The sequence below is a fragment of the Stegodyphus dumicola genome, chromosome 4, assembly GCF_044657685.1.
Source record: "Stegodyphus dumicola isolate Sdum_Otavi_A_Nest chromosome 4, ASM4465768v1".
NCBI lineage: Eukaryota > Metazoa > Arthropoda > Arachnida > Araneae > Eresidae > Stegodyphus > Stegodyphus dumicola.
Genome location: NC_140771.1, coordinates 184,312,734 through 184,331,253, shown reverse-complemented (window position 1 = coordinate 184,331,253; position 18,520 = coordinate 184,312,734). Strand labels below are relative to the sequence as shown.

Genomic DNA, 18,520 nt, shown 5'->3' with positions numbered 1-18,520 from the left:
TTTGTTTTTTTATTAAGTACTCATGTTTACTCTTAGCGTAAATTTAGATTGAGATAGCAGTGTTGCAAATTTATTGCCGTTCTTTGGCTTTGTCATTTTAAATATAAGGTTTTATACTCTTTATTATTAATTTCTTGGGAGACTACTTCTTAACATATAAGGCCCGTCCTAATTGTTTAGGATATAATAATATTTTGAGGCTTAAACCTGAATTCTGTATACTAAATTTAGATTCCAATTTTTTTCAGTTTTTTTTTTTTTTTTTTTTTTTTATTTTGGTTCTAATTCTTTAAATTTTCTTCTAACTTTAATAGCTAAGCCCATTAGAATGGAAGACTGTAATCTGAATTTTTCAGATAACAATATTTTTATTTTTATTTAACTTTGCATATTTATTTCCACCAGATTACCATATTTTATGAATGCTGTCACAAAGTATGCTGCAGTAGAAGCTGTGAAATAATAATTTAAGTAAAATTAAAAATATCCAAGAATTGAAATTTTTTTTTTCTGTTTAGTTGAAGAGACATTTTTGGATTAATAAGTATAAACTAAATCGCACTTTTTTTCTGAAGTTTTACCCTACGTATAAGAAGTTTTCGGTTTGGGGACAACAGGATATGAAAATCCTATATTGCAAATAATTTGTTTCATTTCAGAGAAATGCACAAAAATTTTTGAACTATTGAAAATAATCAATCTTAAATAAAATTATATAAAATTATGTTTTACCTTATCTTTATTATTACAGAAAATCTCTTCGCACATCAGAGGAGTACCGTACTAGTTCCATCAAAATGAATATTTTGTTGTTGCAAAAACACCCAAGTTGGTTAATTATAAAAGTAATGACAATATAAGTCTGAACTTTGCTTAATTTTATGCTTGGAATTACTATGTTCGCTTTCTCTGAAATAGTGAATAGCAAACTATCTGACTTATCTGTACTTTAAAAATATATTTTAATTTTCATCCTCTTTGAAAGCTAAAGTTAATTACCTTTCATCAGCAAACGTTGCCTGGAGGCAAATTCCTAAAAGAAAAGAAAGTCTACGATCAAAGACTTGACATGCCCACAAGATAAAAATCAACCTAAAAAATGAACAACTTTTGATATTAGTCTTTTACCTAGATTAAATTTAGAATTCTGTTAATGAATCTCAAATAAAGATTGATATACTTGTTTGTTTTCTGGAGCAGAATTGATGATGAAATAAGCCGTTGAAAGTAAATTAGCTCCACTCTTAAATGACAAACTTCTTTTTGCTGGAAAATATTGCTGTTTTGTGGTAATAATGAAGAAAAAAATGCGGCTGTGTTCAATTACTTTCCCCGACTTTGAGGTATCTGAAGCCAGATCAAATTACATTAAGGAGCAAAGTTAAGTTTCTCGTTCTAGAGGCAAATTTCCTATTTTCTGGAATTTTGTTAAAAATCTAATTGAGCAGCATCTAATTTAATAAATGGATGTGCATTCTATTTTGAGTTTCGATACAAACAAGTAGAAATACTTGGAATAAAATCTGTGCGGCATGGCTAGTAACGAAAGAACCGAAATTAATTTTGCAAGAAGCGCAGGGAAAATATGTTTAAATACATTTGTTGAGAACTTAACTGCCGCTGGGGAATAGGATTGATGAGGAAACTTCATTCTTTCCTTATCACATGAAGATTTGCAAAAATTTGAAAATCCAGCAACTTTACTATCACTTAATAAAATATAAGTAAATAAAAGGACTATCGCTATCACTTAACATCCCACTAGTGATTAACATTTACGTAAGTACATATTTGGTGAAAACCAACTCTGTTTAAAAAGTATTATTAACCTTCTGTGTGAATAATAATAAGCGTTTTGCTATGGAAATGGCTGAAAATGTATTTATATAATTTATTGTAACCTCTAAACTCATGGAGAATTTAGCTACATTTCGTTAACAAAAGACTACTTCGCACCAGTCATAAATATCTGTACGAAGTCTAACTTAAGACAGGAAAGGTAAACCTGCGATACATGTATGGTTATGAAAAGCATAATCATTTTATTGAATTTAAAATAAAGAATGTAAGAAAGAAATAATTAGCGCGGAAATTCACAAATAAGAAAGGAAACAGTTATTCCGGTTGTATAGAAATTAGGTCATTTCTAAGCAGGAGAGATCAAAAATGAGCAATGTCCTCACCAGAACTCGAACCACAGACCTCTCGAATACGCGACGAGTGTGCTGACCACTACACAACGAAGGCATTCATTCTAACAATAGGGAGAAATACCTTCTGCCCCTTTTAAAGGACTTTTATGGACACTAGGAGAGCCCATCGCCAAATAATGGTAGTAGAAAATCATCATCCACCACCTTTTTTTAGATCGAGCGCAAGTGTAGAGTCATTAGGATTATTTTGAAGCAGGAGTCATGAAAAATGAATATTTTTCCGGTACTCGAACCACAGACCTCTCGAATACACGACGAGTATGCTGACCACTACACCACGAAGGCATGCTAAGAAGGTGGGAGATACCTTATTCAGTCGACACTTGTGTAAGAATTCATTCCTGGTTGCAGTTGACAAAATTCTACCAACATGAACTCTTGAGATCAGAAGGAAATAAACAGGATATTTGTTAAAAATATCTTTTTAACTTCTTATTCTCAATGGCATAAATGCGCAGTTACAAATGGCGAATCGTTAACTGAAGCGTATTAGAATTGTATTGCAAATTTTTATTTTAATTAGTTTATTTCAGGGTTATAAGAGCATCGCAGAATGATGCAACGGTTGCCTTTATATAAGCCTGACTCTATCTCGTTACAAATTAGTCAGTCTGTTGTGGATGCGCAAATTTCGTGACGCATTATTTACTTATGCCAAGTCCATCAAAAACGCACATACTACGGTATTTATGAGAAATACTTGCCCAAGCGGTAGTCCTTAAAACGTTCTGAAAGGAAGAGTATCTGCCAACTGCTCAGAAAATGTTCCGCCAAAGTCTACAAAAGCCGACTGGCCGCAGCTCAGGTAAGTGGTTCGAACTGCTATTTTCAGAGTATGAAATACCTTATCGAGAGCCACATTTCATAAAAGGATGCGATCTGGCATGTTCAAACAGTTTTAGATGTCATTTTGGGATTATTTTGTTCTGCTTGTATTCCTATGAAATAAAATAAATAACCGCAGATATTATTATCAATATAGTTCTCGCACTTTAGATATCAAAATATTTCGTTATTAAACTAAAATACTGTGAGTTCTTAAAAAGGCTGATACGAGTTCTTAACAGTTTCTTTCATTTCTTCTGTATATATAAATTAATATATTGATTTCGAAAGAAAATTATCTAAAAGCCTGAAATATATTTAGCTGCTTTATATCAAACTTGAGCCTCACATTATTAGTTTTACAGCAGCAAATGTTTTGTTGCAGTAAAAACTCGCATGTTTTTACGGCTATATATCAGTAAAATTTTTGGAGGGTATGGTGGAATTTTACCGTACAGTTTCTTGAAGAGAAAGGAAAAGGTAGTCAACTCTTTCTTTACTTTATTAATTCTGATACATTATCCCTATATTTTTCTGTGTATTTGGATATTTCTAGGCACAACATTCATTTATTTACTATTTTTAGTGCAAATATTAATTTTCCCCATACAGACAAAAGACATTTTAAAGCGTGACTAGAATTTTATTGCTAACAGCTTTATTTAATTTTCGCTTAGTCCTTTTTGTATCTTTTTTTTTTTCTTTTTGGCAAAATAATACTCTGCGAGAGACCTTGATTCAACTTCTGTAATACATTTTGGACGACAAGGAACATGAAAGGACAAACTTCTTCGTTTCAAAGCGACTAATGGAAAAATATACCTTTAATTCTGCTACATGGTAGGGTATTTTGGTATTGGTGTGTATTAGCTTTTAATTGCTTCTTCTGCATTGGACATTTTGTTTTCTATATTTTATGGGTGAAAATAAATTTTTGCAACTGCCATGTTGTTATCCAATGACTATAAAAGTCAAAAAGTAAATGTACCACTTTCTATGTTTCATTTCTTTATTTCCTTCTTCCGTTTTCGCTTAGTATGGTCATGTATTTTTGTTTTGCTTCATTTCACATTTAACACCATAGCTATTGTTATGGTATTCAATATCTAAGTTTTACTTTTGTATAATGTAGCACTTATTAGATGCTTACCCGTGATGAATTTATCACCAACTAAAAAGGGAAACTAAAAAGGCTAGAACTAAAAGGGGAAACTAAAAAGGGAAACTAAAAAGGCAACTAAAAAGGCTAGAAAACCTTTTGCAGTCTCGTGGCTAAATGTCATGACCTGAAATAAAAATGCAATGATCGGAAATATAAGCATTAGAAAAAATTGCGCTATTAAGATAATACTATGCTAAATTTAGTTCCGCTTATTGCTTTGTTTCGCACGTATTTGGTAATCTCCTATTTAGAATGAACTGTTAATGAAGTTAGTTCTTAATGCGCCGGTAGAGAAATAACTTAAATTCTCGAATATTAACCTAATACAAGAGATAGGAGTAATAAATATTCAATTACGATTCTAGGATGCTTATCGAAGAGCTGCAGTTACTGCCATACTGTGCATATCATATAAATTTCAAAGTTGTCAAATTTCCATATTAATTACGCCTTCTACAACTTCATCGACTGTCGACTGTCTCCAAAGTGAGTAAACCGAACTCTGAATTAATTATAAAAATTAGCTGGAATTCATCGTATTAATCTGCTTTATCCTCAAATATGTGGAGCATTTATTTCAAATTCTGTCTTCATAAATTTGTTCTCGATATTGAAGTTGGTTGGAAGCGACAACCTCTTACTATCTTTGTTGTCAGTTTTGCATATTTTATCTAGAATTTCATATTCATATCGTATAATAATACTCGTATTTTATTATATTGATTTTATTTTGAATACTGAGCATGATATTCTAGATAGTAAAATATAGTTTTTTATTCTGGGTACGAAATTATTTCGAAGTTAAATGCTGTACTTTGACGTCGCATTTTAGAAAATGTTTCATATATATTATAAGATCTTATAAATTCATTATTACGTAGTTTTGTTTAATTTTACGCTCAGAGAAAATAATAAGCGTTGGAATCTGGTGTTTTAGTACAATTTTTAATTTCAAAGTTTAAAGAAATTGCAGTATAAATTTCCCCATGTGTCTGTGTACAAATGAATATAAATTATATTAATATTTTCATCGTACAGATAAAAATCTTCGAAACTTTTAGGAATTATGGTGTTTCTTTTTTCACCTCTCTCACTCCCATGGGTAGGATTTCTGACTGCTGCTTCAACTTCAGGGTCTAGGTTGTTAGCAACGTCTTGTATCTGTGTAACTGATTGGCCTTCATCTACGTAATCTGGAGTATTTTCAGGCTGTAGGTCTGGACATCTTTCAGAATTTTGGTCATTCAGATCTGTATTTAGACGTTGGGTTTCATCCAAGTCATTTGCATCAGGAGTTACGTGATCTAGAGATTAGACACGAGCTTCTGTTTCATGTAGGTCCAAGAGATAATCTGATTCAAAGTCTTCAATTTTAAGAGTAGCTTCTTCTGCAGGATTGTCACACTTGCTTAGTTTTAAGGGCAAAGCATTTTCTTCAAAAATAACATCTCTAGCCCACAAAAACACATTCTTTAGCTTTAGGATCAAACTTGCTTCCTCTTGAGTGTGAGCGAACATAACTCCAGGCTCTGCATCCGAAAACTCGGAGGTGGTCTGTTTTGCTTCCAGACCCTGACCATTTTTCCTCTGGAATATCGCCATCAATTGCCATAGATGGGCGCTTGTTGTGGAGATAGGCCGCAGTGGCCATTGCTTCAACCCAAAACATGTGATCTGCTCCGGACTCTATAACTAAGCATCTTGTCATGTTTACCAATGTTTGGTTCAGTCTTTCTGCCAGACCATTTTGTTGAGGTGTGTCAGGTATAGTTAGTTTTCTTTGGATCCAATGCGCAGCGAGGTACTTGTCAAACGTTTCACTTATATATTCCCCACAGTTGCACTGGCTCTGCGTCTAGAGTTCCAAGATTTCGGAAACGTCAAAGCCTACAAATTCTCATGGAAATTAGCCTAGACACTCTTGAAAGAATTCTATGCTTAAGACCCAAAATGCTATAATAAATTATTGACTAGAACCGAGATGGATGATTAAAAGCTATAGTCTCCGGAAATTTGAATATCCTCATAAGAACGTAATCTAATACCGATCTTTAAGCATAGAGACAAATAGTTATCGTTTTGGACAAGATCATCTGATAGTAACTCCAGTAACTAGAAATCGTTGTTTAGTCATCTTTGGCACAAAAATGCTGTTATTTTGTCATAACTTGTTAGATAGTTGGTTTGGGGCATTTCAACTGTTACTAATAGTCGAATATGCAGATATTCGTCTATCCAAAGTATTTGAAGAAACGCTGTATCCTGTGCGCGAAATTTGTGATACCCGAATTCGATTTTCACAGGAACGAAGTGAAGTGAGTGTGAGATAGGATAATTCATACTGTAGAGAAAATGGAGTTAAACATTTTTGCATTGTTGATTTGCATATAGTGTCTATAGTTTTATTGTAAAATTTAAATGCAAACGCTCTCAAATATTTGACAGAAATATTAATTGAAAAAAACTGCATTAAATGGAATGCATTAATTAATTAAATAAAATCCAGTAACCAGTAAGGCTATGTAACCCAGCATTTATCTGCTTAATTGCATCTACGTATTGAATGCATAAATCCAAGAAAGAAAGACCAAATTTGCATTGTCTTATGAACTGTTTTCTTTCTCCTTCCTTCGTGTCTTTGTTATGTAACGGTAGCATACGCGGAGCGTATTCAAGAAGTACAGGTTAAATTACCGGCGAGGGCACTATTAAATCTCCTGCTTAAATATAACCTAATGACTCTTTAAAGAGCGAAATGGTGCATAGAGGTTAATACCATCAATTAAAGAAAAAATATCATAACATAATTATTGCATTTCTGTACAAGTTCTGAATTTCTAAAGCACTCTTTCATGAAAGAAGTGATATTATATTACATAAAGTACATATTATATAAGTTACAAAACATTCTCTTAAAATGAGCCCTAACTTTTGTACTAAAGAAGTGCAAAAATGAAACTTAGAAATAAATTAATTCTTATTCTCTTTAAAAGATAAACACTAACTTGAATGATAATCTCTCTTGCAATTGGAAGTTCTTGGAATGACTTGGTTGATATTGATCTTAAAATGAATAAAACGAAAGTTTCATATTAAAGGACCACGACTGGAATTTATATGACTCTGACTTTTAAAATATATGCAGAGAATATCAATTTTCTTCATTTAATGAATGCTTCAAAATTTTTCTTTTAGTTCATGATGAAAATTAATTTCTTTTTGCATGCATTGTTGTTTTAGAAACTTCTAGATAATGTGTGTCATAGCACATGCAGAGAGGAGTATTTTTCAAGTGATCAATATTCAAGATAAATATTAATTTTAATTTTAAAGGATAATAATATTTTAATACACAATCGTTAAATGAACTTAAAGTAATTAAAATTTGTGTTGTACGATTGTTTAAATTTGAAGTAACACACTTAGAATGAGTTGCGTTTAATTTAATTTAGTGTGCATGCATAAACTTGTAATTTTCGTCCATTTTTATGTGCTAAAAAACAGTAGTGTGTCAGATACAATTGTATTTGATAAACAGATTTGGTAGGTGTTACGTTTATGACTATGTATCCCTATATCGCCAGTAGATGGCAGTAGTGTTTGTTTGTAAAAAGAAACTGTGATGTCATAATTATGTGTATGTATCAGTTCGTATTTGATATTCGTCAATTAAACGTTGTTATAACGCTCTCTGTTTATTACTTTACATACGTTGGAATAACGATCTATGTTTGTTATTTTACATACGATCCAGTCTGATTATTAGAGACTTACATATATTTTGTTTAGTAGGAAATCCAAAATTTCAGTTGCGAGAAATTAGTTCACATATTTTCCATAGCCACACGTATAATCTTTAATTTGCATTTCTTCTTCCTACTAGCATTCATTCTGTTACTATTAGTAATACGTTGTTGCAGCTTTCCTTTTCTTGTTGTTCTTATCTATCAAAATAAAGGCCCAAAATGTAAGAGTAATGAAGCAGTGGTAAAAAAACTTAGCTCTTAGTCCATCAGTACGTGTATAAAGAATGAACTTTATTTATGCCACCTTCTTTGGAAACAGCATTTTACGTAAAATACTGGTTTCAAAGAAGATGGTAGAGAACAGTAGAAGAGCAGCATTTTTTTCATTTTTCACTCGCCTTTTACAGATTAATTATTTTAGATATATAATGTCAAACTCCAGTTTTTTTCATAGTTACGTGAAATAGTCTATCTTAGAATAAATTTTCCTCTGCCCTGTATAATACATAATGTATTTATGTGTGCATGATACTTTTCCATTATCTTAAATATAATGCTAATATCTTACTTAGATGATTCATCATTTCAAACATAACCTTAACTATGCCAAAAAACATCCGGTTTTATCTAATGTTCGCTGCTATCTTCTGTCTTCCATATCCAGAGTAGATCTTGCAACATATGATCTACGGATACGGAGCATTAGTGTAATGTACAAGGAAACAGTGACAGCAGAATGCATCTTAACTATAACTAGCAATTTCGTAGTGTAATGTTTTGTCTTCAAACTAAAATTTAAAGTCAACGCTTTCTCTGTTAATTAAAGCTGTGAAATAAACAAGCAGGATAACTTCATGAAAAATTACGCATGCACATCTCAGCGTTAATGGAAGCAAATTAAATACGAAAAAAAATCTAAAGTTACTCACGCTAGATTTATTAAACATGTTTTCTCTTCTGGCATGCTCAGCAGTTTAGCAAGAAGGATTCATACATTTAAAAAAGCTACTTTTACAAAAAATCTCCTTAAAGAACAAAAGCAGTGCTTAGGTATATGTGTTTTATAGTACTTAAGTCACGGAATTAATTAACAATATTAACTTCTTGCAAGTTAGACAGGCAAAAAATATTTCAAAATATTTACACGCTAAAGATTAAAGCAGTCGGCTTCATTATCCACAGCTGTTAATTTAATTTTCATTTAGGAACTAACACACCAGTTGGTAGCATTAGCAGAACGTAACAGAGGAATTTCACCATGTCTGCATGCCGTTGCCAGTTCTCTCTCTAAAACTTGAGAACACTTACCTATTTAAAACTCACTTCATTTGCATTTCTGGTGGAACAGACGAGACTGTAGAAGTGCAGGAAAGAGTTTTAAGGCAAGAAATATTTTTTTTAATTAAGATAAACCTTACAAAATACAGAGGAAGATTTTCAATAATGTTATGAACGATATTATGAACTCTGTAAGTTGAATTTATTAATATTTGTCTGAATGAAAAAATTCACAGTTTATTCTTTTACGTTTCAGCTACAGTTTCCCTTTCTGATAGACAACAGGGACCACGCTTCGTCCAAGAGCCGCCTCGAAGCAGAGTGGATTTTTCCAATGGAACTGGAACAATCCTAACATGCAGTGCTCATGGGAATCCTCCACCTACTGTCACATGGCTCACAGGTGGAGGTGTGGCTGTTTCGGATGTCTCAGGTTTGAGACACGTCCGCATTGATGGATCACTAGTGTTCCTGCCTTTCAAACCAGAAGAATATCGACAGGATGTTCATGATGCCGTGTACCGATGTGCAGCAACTAATAGTGTTGGTACAACACTTAGCCGAGAAGCTAAAGTTCGTGGAGGTGAGTGTTCACTTCTAAATGTGAGATTTTATCGATTTTTGCATATGTAATAAAGTAAAAGAATTATTTAACCGAACTTAACTCAGACATATTTGGATGAATCCGATAGTAGGGATAAAGATTAACGTATTGAAATATTGAGTAAAAAGTTAAAAATGAAATCTCAGAATAAAACTGTTGCTTAAGACTCCTTTGTCCGCCTTCTGCATGTGCGTCGTCTAAATTAGTGAAAACAAAGATTAAAACGGATATCTTTTGTTCGTACTCAGATTTGAAAACTAATGAATGATCCTAAACTTCAAGTTACATTTAATGAGGTTGAATCTAATGGGGGGCACAGAAGCTCTTTGAAAAAATTGTGAAAAACTAGTCAGATAAACCAAAAACCAGAAGATTACAGAGATACTAATGCGCTACTTGAAACCGTAAAATTTTGGAGAGTAACGGGTTGCTTCAAATTGGCATTCTGCACTTAAATCTTGAATTTTCTAAAAGCGCTTGAGAGATGTACGCTACACGCATAAAAAATTTTTCCATTAGTATATTCATATGTTCATAAGGACAATTAAAACTCGATGAAGGATAATTGTTTTTTATTTCTCTGGTGTAAACTCTCTTAAATGTATCTTTTAACCTTATAGCTAAGATGCTACAATTAGCAGCCATTCAAAAATCCAAGCAACAAATTTCTCATCGAACAAGCTAATAAAAAGAATTACAAAAACAAACGATATTGACGCATGCACATTACAAGATTCGTTGCTATACAACTAAGTTAGAGGCGAGAGGTTTCGCATAGCAGACGATCAGGCGCCAACACTAAGCATAAACTGATTGGCTGGAGATTTGTTATCCTTTACAACTTTTTAAATGATAATACAAAAAAGGTAAATCCGAATTCAAAAATCAAACAAAGATCTGCTGTCTTTTCTTCGTGGTTTTTACAATATCAAAATAAAAACACAAACTAAACCAATTGCTTTTCATTATATAATTATAATATAAAGAGATTTTCTCTAATTGATAAATTTCGAAACGATTTAAGACATAATCCTAATTTTAAAACTATAACATTTAGATCGGATCCGTGATACCTAAATTTGAGAAGCAATTTACGACGTGCAGCTATTAACTACCTTATCCGCTCCCAATTGCTATAAGGGGATCCAAGCGCAAATCCACGTGGGTCTTAATCAAAAATAAAATATTTACTTTCGTTCAGAAATCGAAAAAGCGGTGCTATAAGGAGCAGTTATTTGTGGACACCCAATAAACGCACGCAGGAGAAGAACGCTAGCTTCAATCCATCGACCATTCCCCTCCACCAGTAGCAAAAGGGTTTCATACAACATTACTTGCCGCTTTATGTGTACTAATAAAAATTTACACCCATTGCACATTCGAGCACAAGAGAAAGCTGACTGAGGAAATATTCTACACTTAAAAACAACGTTATACATTAATGACCAAGACATTATAAATTTCCAAAGAACCTGTATATGCGGCACCCAGCATCAGATTCAAAAACCAAAACAGAAAATAACACTGTAATAGAACACACATTGGCTTATACATGGTTGAAAATTAACAAGAAGGTCAGGCGTGCTCAAAGTATTTTAATTTCAGAGCTTCAAGGAGAGGTCTGTAAAGGCCATCTGTGTGAATATGACAGCGTATTCCAAGACAAGCTGACAGCTGTAAAACGATCAATTATTTGGGTTACATATCGGAAAGTCAATTTAATTTCCACTTTTTTGGACAGTCAAGTAACGATTCAGGCAATTATAGATTACAGAAATAAATCTCCAGTTGCACAAGAGATTCACGATTTAGCAATGGAAAACACCGACATTAAAATAATTATTAAATGGTTAAAAGCCCTTGCTGGTAAATTATGTAATACAAAAGCAGATACTCTTGATGAAGAAGAGGCACATAATGAATCACTGCGTATGATAGAAATAATAAAATCAAACGAAACAGAAATAATCGATAAATAATAAATCTAAAAAATTATGTTTCAACTCATGGAATATGACAGAACAAAAATGTGCCAAAACTAATAAAATGAAATATTTATACATGCAATCCAATAAGATCCTGTATGAAACGGATAGAAAAATGTACCCATGAATCGCGAAAGATTAATACACAGAAAATAATATCAAAATACACATTGGTATTTGAAAATGAAATTGATAGAAATATATATAAAGTAAGGTAGAATGCATGACCGAGACAGGAAACATGGAGGGAGCGTCTAGTAGGAGAAAGCTGAGAACATTGCACACTGTTGTGGTGGATTCTTTGCCGGACCGTTTCCGAGCAGGATGCTGTGTGCCCCTTGATGGATGCTGACCTAATACAGTGGTGCGATGGAGCAATTACCTAAGCAAAACTCTGGCGCTCGCCCAGTTTTTCCTATCCCTCTTAACCCTTTACACTCGGGGCCCTTTTTGCGCTGCGCTCCGGCAATTCGAGACGTTTCGCAGCCATTTTAACGCATTCTTTACCAGTAACTTAAAATCATTACATACACAAATTATGAATAAAAGTTTTAGATTTTTAACATTTTATATATCTTTACACCTTTATAAACATAATTTCTTAAACATTAGTCTCTGCAGTTTTTCTGTGTATAATATTTCATGTCATCTCTCGAGTTGCGCCATCAAATCACATGGTGAGTGAGAGTCACCTCTCCAGTGCAAAGGGTTACTGCTAGACAGGTAAAATTACTGCTCAGGCATGTAAAATATTCAACTATGCTTACTGCTATGTCTTTGGGCCCGGCTTCGAATCTTAAGAAAGCGTGGTTGTTTTTATGTATCTTGTGCTCGTGCCTGTACTTTGTGGCGTAATTTCACATTCTGGCAATCAGGAAGTTCTGTCAAGTAATCTGGTGGGGGGAAGACGCGTGTGAGAGCATCGAGTCTGTCCCCTGGAATACTCTGTATCAAAATTGGGACGAAATGGCTAAGTTAGTGCGGTGGGGCCATATCTTTACAACCAATGGTGAAATACTGATGTTCCATGCACTTCTACCCCTGCTCCTTAAAAAACAAAATTCTTCCTAACAATTCTTACAATGTAATCCACAAATGCTACAGTTTCTCTTAACTCTAAGAATTGATGATTTGAAATAATGTGCCAGATGAAATGAAGTCGAATTTTACTTACTAAACTATTAGTATTGGACAATATAATTGTCCTAATTTGTAACTGTTTATCGCATTTTATTTGACGCATATCGACATTTTTTGAAAGAAGTAAATATCTAATACTTAAAACTGATCCCGCTCGGAGTGGTCCCGTGATTTGTAATCAATGCATTAAACTCTCTAGATTCTATACACGAATTACTAAACTATTTTGGAAATCTTTTCCGTCAATGTATTGTTTGAACATTTAACGTTTCATTACTTATCCAAACGTTTCTAATATTTGTATAAGTTTTAACTCCATAACTGATAAAATTAATTTCAAACAATTATTAATTTATGACTCTATTTCTACTTAAATATTGTGTTTATTTATAACACACCATTTAAATTTCTAATTTTAATATTATCGAAGAGTATTAAAATGTTTACTTATTGCCACGTATTAAACTATTTAATTTCAAAACAAAATCTTGTATGCATAATAACAGACAATAATTAGAAACATATCTTATTTACGAGCACGCGTGAGCTTTACCTAAAGCTGTAAGCTTTTGCGATACACTTGGATTGAAAAATCGCAAAATGATTTTACTTTATATACGTTATTTTAAGAGGTAACCAGAATAATGTATAGAGTTTACGCGGCTTATAAATTTAACAAATATTTAAGCAACTTAAATATTTTCTTCAAATTATTGTGTTCTTGCCTATTTAAGATTCAAGATACGAACAGAGATTTTTGAGAAATCTGAGCCCCTATTTAGTTTTTCAAATTCTCTCAACAAATTACTTTTCCGAAGTGTTTATCTCGCATTTTTATTTAATGGTCACTTGAGCTTTCATTTAATTAGAGTGTTTAACTTTTATCTCAGGTGGTGCAAAACAAAAGAAATATAATTACGCAAAATCTTCTTAAAGAATAAAATAAATTTCAGTTGAAATAATCCAAATGATACTTATTTAGCGTTTTGCCTGAAAGGTTGCTTTTCAAGAGAAATGTATTGAGCAATTTTAGCTCTTTGTTTTGTAGCAGTTCAAGTTCACATGATTCATTCTTTATTAAAAATTTTGGAAGAAAGCTACTTAAAATTTTGGTGATTATGGAAAAATTAAATTCGAAAAAACGAAAGGAATGAAGCTAAAAAAATTTATCATGCTTCCGGCAGAAATACGCATGCCAAAATCAAAAATAAAGTTAGACACATTTTCAGCCTTATGTTAGGTTTGGTTAATTAGAAAATTTTATTGAATTCGAAGAAATCAGGCAACGTAGGTGAGTCTTCTTTGATCAGTAAAAGTATTGGTCAGTATTCATTTGTTCTGTAAGGATCGGTATACTATTTTCAACTAAAAGGATTGAATGTTTGAAGATGCTGTAAGTGTAGGCTTATGGAACTTTCTCGATTTTTTTCTCTGGGATGAATATAAATTTAGTTTGAAGAACACTTTTAAATACATCTTAATATCGAGACATCTAAATAAAAAGAATATTTGTAATACTCCAGAAAGGCATAGTTTTAAACGTGAATTCGAAAGATTTGAGTACTAAGTATTTTTAAATGTCCACAGACTCGCTTTCATTTCCGAAACAAAAGATTATGAAACGCACAGACATATAAATACGAATTTATGTATCCATAAATGTACCTTTATAGATGAGTTTTCGGCTATGACTGCCTTTTAACAGATTTGAAAAGACCACATTATAGAGAGATACCCCTCTGATAATATTTAGAACGTATAAAATGCAGGAAACAATTGGGACTTCCCCATATATAAGTCCAACTGGATATAATCTAAATGCTTAAATTTGAAGAATTGCCTGATCTCTGTCTTCTGTTAGAATGCCTCAGAAGCTAAAGTCCGACTGATTATGGCTTCAACGCTTAAGCATGAATTATTGCAGGGCCACAGTTCTCTTAAATTCTTCAGGAGCTAAGAAAATGCCCTTGATTTATTTATAAATTTCTTTTAAAACAGGCGTAAATACTACGAATATTCTTAAGTTTAGTGTTCTTACCAGGTGAAAAAGCGCAATTTCGTTAAATATTCGTTTTGATTCCGTACAAATTTTCATGCACAGTCATTTAATATGTTTTGTTCTTTAGCTCAAAAACAAAGTTTCTGTTTGGAAATTGCATAACATTTATGTTTGCATTTCGCAAGATAGAAAAACATAAATATTTCTATTTGAAAAACAATGATATTTATGGTAGCTTTTATTAATTTTTGTTCATTTTTTACTCCAGTGTAATTTAAGTCTATCTTATTTTTCAAACTACAGCAGCGCACAACTTACCAGTGTAAAATCGAAATGTATTTACAGATAAAAACTTTTGAGCAACGTATAGAAATGTTAATACTGATTATTTAAAAATATCGTGTGTTATATTATTATATTACTCAGCTGGATGTAATATATAGTATTTTATTTTCATTATTCGTGTAATCTAAGGAAAAACATTTCTACCGGTGTCTAGACTATTACTGTTATGTCTTTCAGTTATAGAATAAATGTTCGTTTATATTTGATACGCTGAAAATGTTAATTTTATTTAGTATTAAATATTCGAAGGAATTACCTGCATGCAAACCATTAATAAACTTCCGCATTTAATTACAAAATTTTGTCATCTTTTCATCATAAATATGTTTCATGTTCTTTTAAACCAATACGAAATCACCACCAGTTTTTGATATCAACATATTGAAGTCATATTTATCCAAGCATCTTCAGTTTTGGCGGATACTGTTAGTAATTCTTCCTTTTTAATAAGGAAGAGACACTCTGCATAAATCTGCATATGTATATTCAAACTAAATTTCGGTTATAATTTTTAAGAGTAATACCGATCAAAAGTTTAAATACTTTAATAAATAAATATGTACATATTACCCGCAGTAGAGTGAGATTATGAATTTAATTTCAGTTCCGGCATTTCCTCAATGAATTACCTCGGTACGAGGACTAAAGTCCTGGAATCTAATACATTAATGTGGCCTAAAAGATTAGCGTCAGTCACTTCACGAGAACATCCTTCTGATACAAATATCGCACCTGCGTCACTGGAGATTATGAGATCAGAGCAAGCCACATCAACGGATTTATCAGATAAATGTCGGCCTGGCGGAGAGTTTCGATAAGGTAACCATTCTCGTTAGCTTTGTAAGTTGACGCTTTCCTGGTTTGAGGAAGGCCTAAGCTACTCCTCCATTATCTCTGTTTCCTTTTCCGACAGACTACAAAGGGAGTGGTGATACCATCGGCGTAACATATAGGAAGGTGTTCCAGTGTAAATGAACATTTCTAGTTGAACAACCCTGATGTCTTGATAGTGTTAATATGGAATTAGTGTCCTATGTTTAGGTAAAAATGTCTTTCCGTTTAAGGTCTGAACTATACCATCTGGCAAAAGGAAATTGAATACAATAGCTTATGTAATAAGAAGGCAGTTATTTTATTTAGAATTAAATTATTAAGATTTGAAAAAAGTTCATCGCTTTATTCCATTAGATATAGATTTGATAACCCTAATTCGTTTCAATATCATTCTTTATTCACTGCAGTTACAACATTTCAACTAAAACAGAATTTTAATAAGTTGAAGGATTTTAGGTTTCAAACCACTTGGTTTATTAACGGGAATATTAATAATGATGTTATTCTAAAAAGTTTTCTGCCCACCAGCGGCCGAGCGGTAAAGTCGCTGAACACTTGCAGTTCGGTCCGAGGTTCGAATCTCGCGAACGGGCTGGCTGCAGGGTGTTTTCGTGGCTTTCCCCCATGTGTAATGTGTATACGAGCCAGTTTCCTTTAGAAAGTCCTCTACGAAGGCATCCCTGCCCTTAGGCAGATAGCCCTAGTGGGCTTTGACATAATTAAATACGCCAATCCACCTAAATAGTTTTCTACTTTACTGCAAATATAAATTTTGCATCATCTATGGAAAATAAATTTACGTTTTCTTTTTCAATTATTTGTGGGTTTTTTTTTTCAATCAATGGCTTAGAATTTATTCCATAGAGACATGCTATATACTAAGGAGATTTTTATTATTTTAAATTTAAGCTTTGGTTCCAAACCAACGGTAAATTCGTGTTTATTAATGCTTCTGAGCAGTTTGGCACAGTTATCGTTCAATCAGGCATATGTCACGGCAATATTAAACAGATAAATATTAATTGTTCATGATCAGATGAGATATCTCTTATAAATAAGATCTAATCCACCTTTCTGGAGCAAGATTTTTGGGAAACAAAAAGAAATATATATTTCTTATTTTTGGCAAAACTCTTAGCATAAAAATGTAGAATTTTTAAAATCAATATATGTTTCTACCGATTCTCGTGAATTTTAAGTCTTTTTGAAATAATTCATAGGAAATAATATATTTCTAAAAGTGGAAACATGAATTCACTCTCATACAAAGCGTAAGCGCCCAATAAAACTTAGAAACTTGAATTATATTTCATCTTTTTACGACCGCTTTTTATTTAAAAAGAAGAAATATTTCATTTTTTCTGCCATTATCTTTCGAATTGCTGAAATGAAGAGTTATATCCCGAAGCATATAACATCTACGTGCTTGAAAAGACTTTGCAGAGGCTTAATTTTGACCTCAGTACGGACTAAAAATAAATCGACGATGCCGAGAAAATTGACCCTGTGGTGGCACGTTAAATGATGAAGAGCAACATTTCTTACGCTCTGCCTTTTTCTCTCTCTCTTGACTGCCGTATCTATCGTTCTATCCCAAATGAGGAGTCGGAGTGAAGAGAGAACGTGCATTACCGAGATTACCCGTGGATGTTGCTTCCGCAGGTGAAGGTGATAAATAAATTATGTCATCCACCGTGGAAAGGAAGAGTATTCTGGTTCTTTTTTCTACCTCCTCTTCTTCTTGAAGATGATCCGCCGTAATGATCGAGAAAAGTTCCTAAAAAGTTTTCGGAGATCCTTTTTTTTTCTTCTTTTCTATCATCCGGAGAAGGAAAAAGGCTGTAAAAATAAAATGTAAGCGGCTCGATCAGGCTGTCTACGTTATGAGGCTAATAAATTGAATGCAGCTCTCTCTATGGGTTTCTAGTCATATAAGAAACTCTTATTTAAGTAGCACTTACCTTCACCCCAAAACAGATCACATTCAGTGTATGAATTCGTTGGGATAGCTATAAAATGTTGAGCTATTTAAAATTGACTAATTAAACTGTGGGCATTTCAATTATTGTATTGTAACTAGTAATTTTATTTAATTTAGCATTTTAAACTTCAATGAAATAACTCAATTAATATATCAATTATAAATAAAATTAATATTCTTTGGAAACTGAACTGTACTATTAAAATTTCCAGTTTTTTTTTAATATGGATAAATAAAAGAAGGATGTAAGTTGAATTTTCGAAGACCATATTTCTCCCGTCTTCCTAGCATACCTTCGTGGTGTGGTGGTCTGCACGTTGGGCGCGGATTCCAGAGGTCCCTGGTTCCCGGCGAAGGCTTTGCTCATTTTTCATCTTTTCTGCTTCGAAATAACCTATTTCTCTACAA

The 18,520-nt window shown here is 32.7% G+C and overlaps 1 protein-coding gene across 1 annotated transcript in view; it reads left to right on the top strand.

Annotated features, from left to right (window-relative positions):
• The window catches only part of LOC118186524 (cell adhesion molecule Dscam1-like), a 685,332-nt gene that overhangs the window by 129,891 nt on the left and 536,921 nt on the right, over positions 1-18,520 (top strand). The window contains exon 2 of the mRNA XM_085815869.1: positions 9,481-9,807. Coding sequence (XP_085671995.1) covers positions 9,481-9,807 — 327 coding nt within the window. The remainder of the gene's footprint in view (positions 1-9,480; positions 9,808-18,520) is intronic.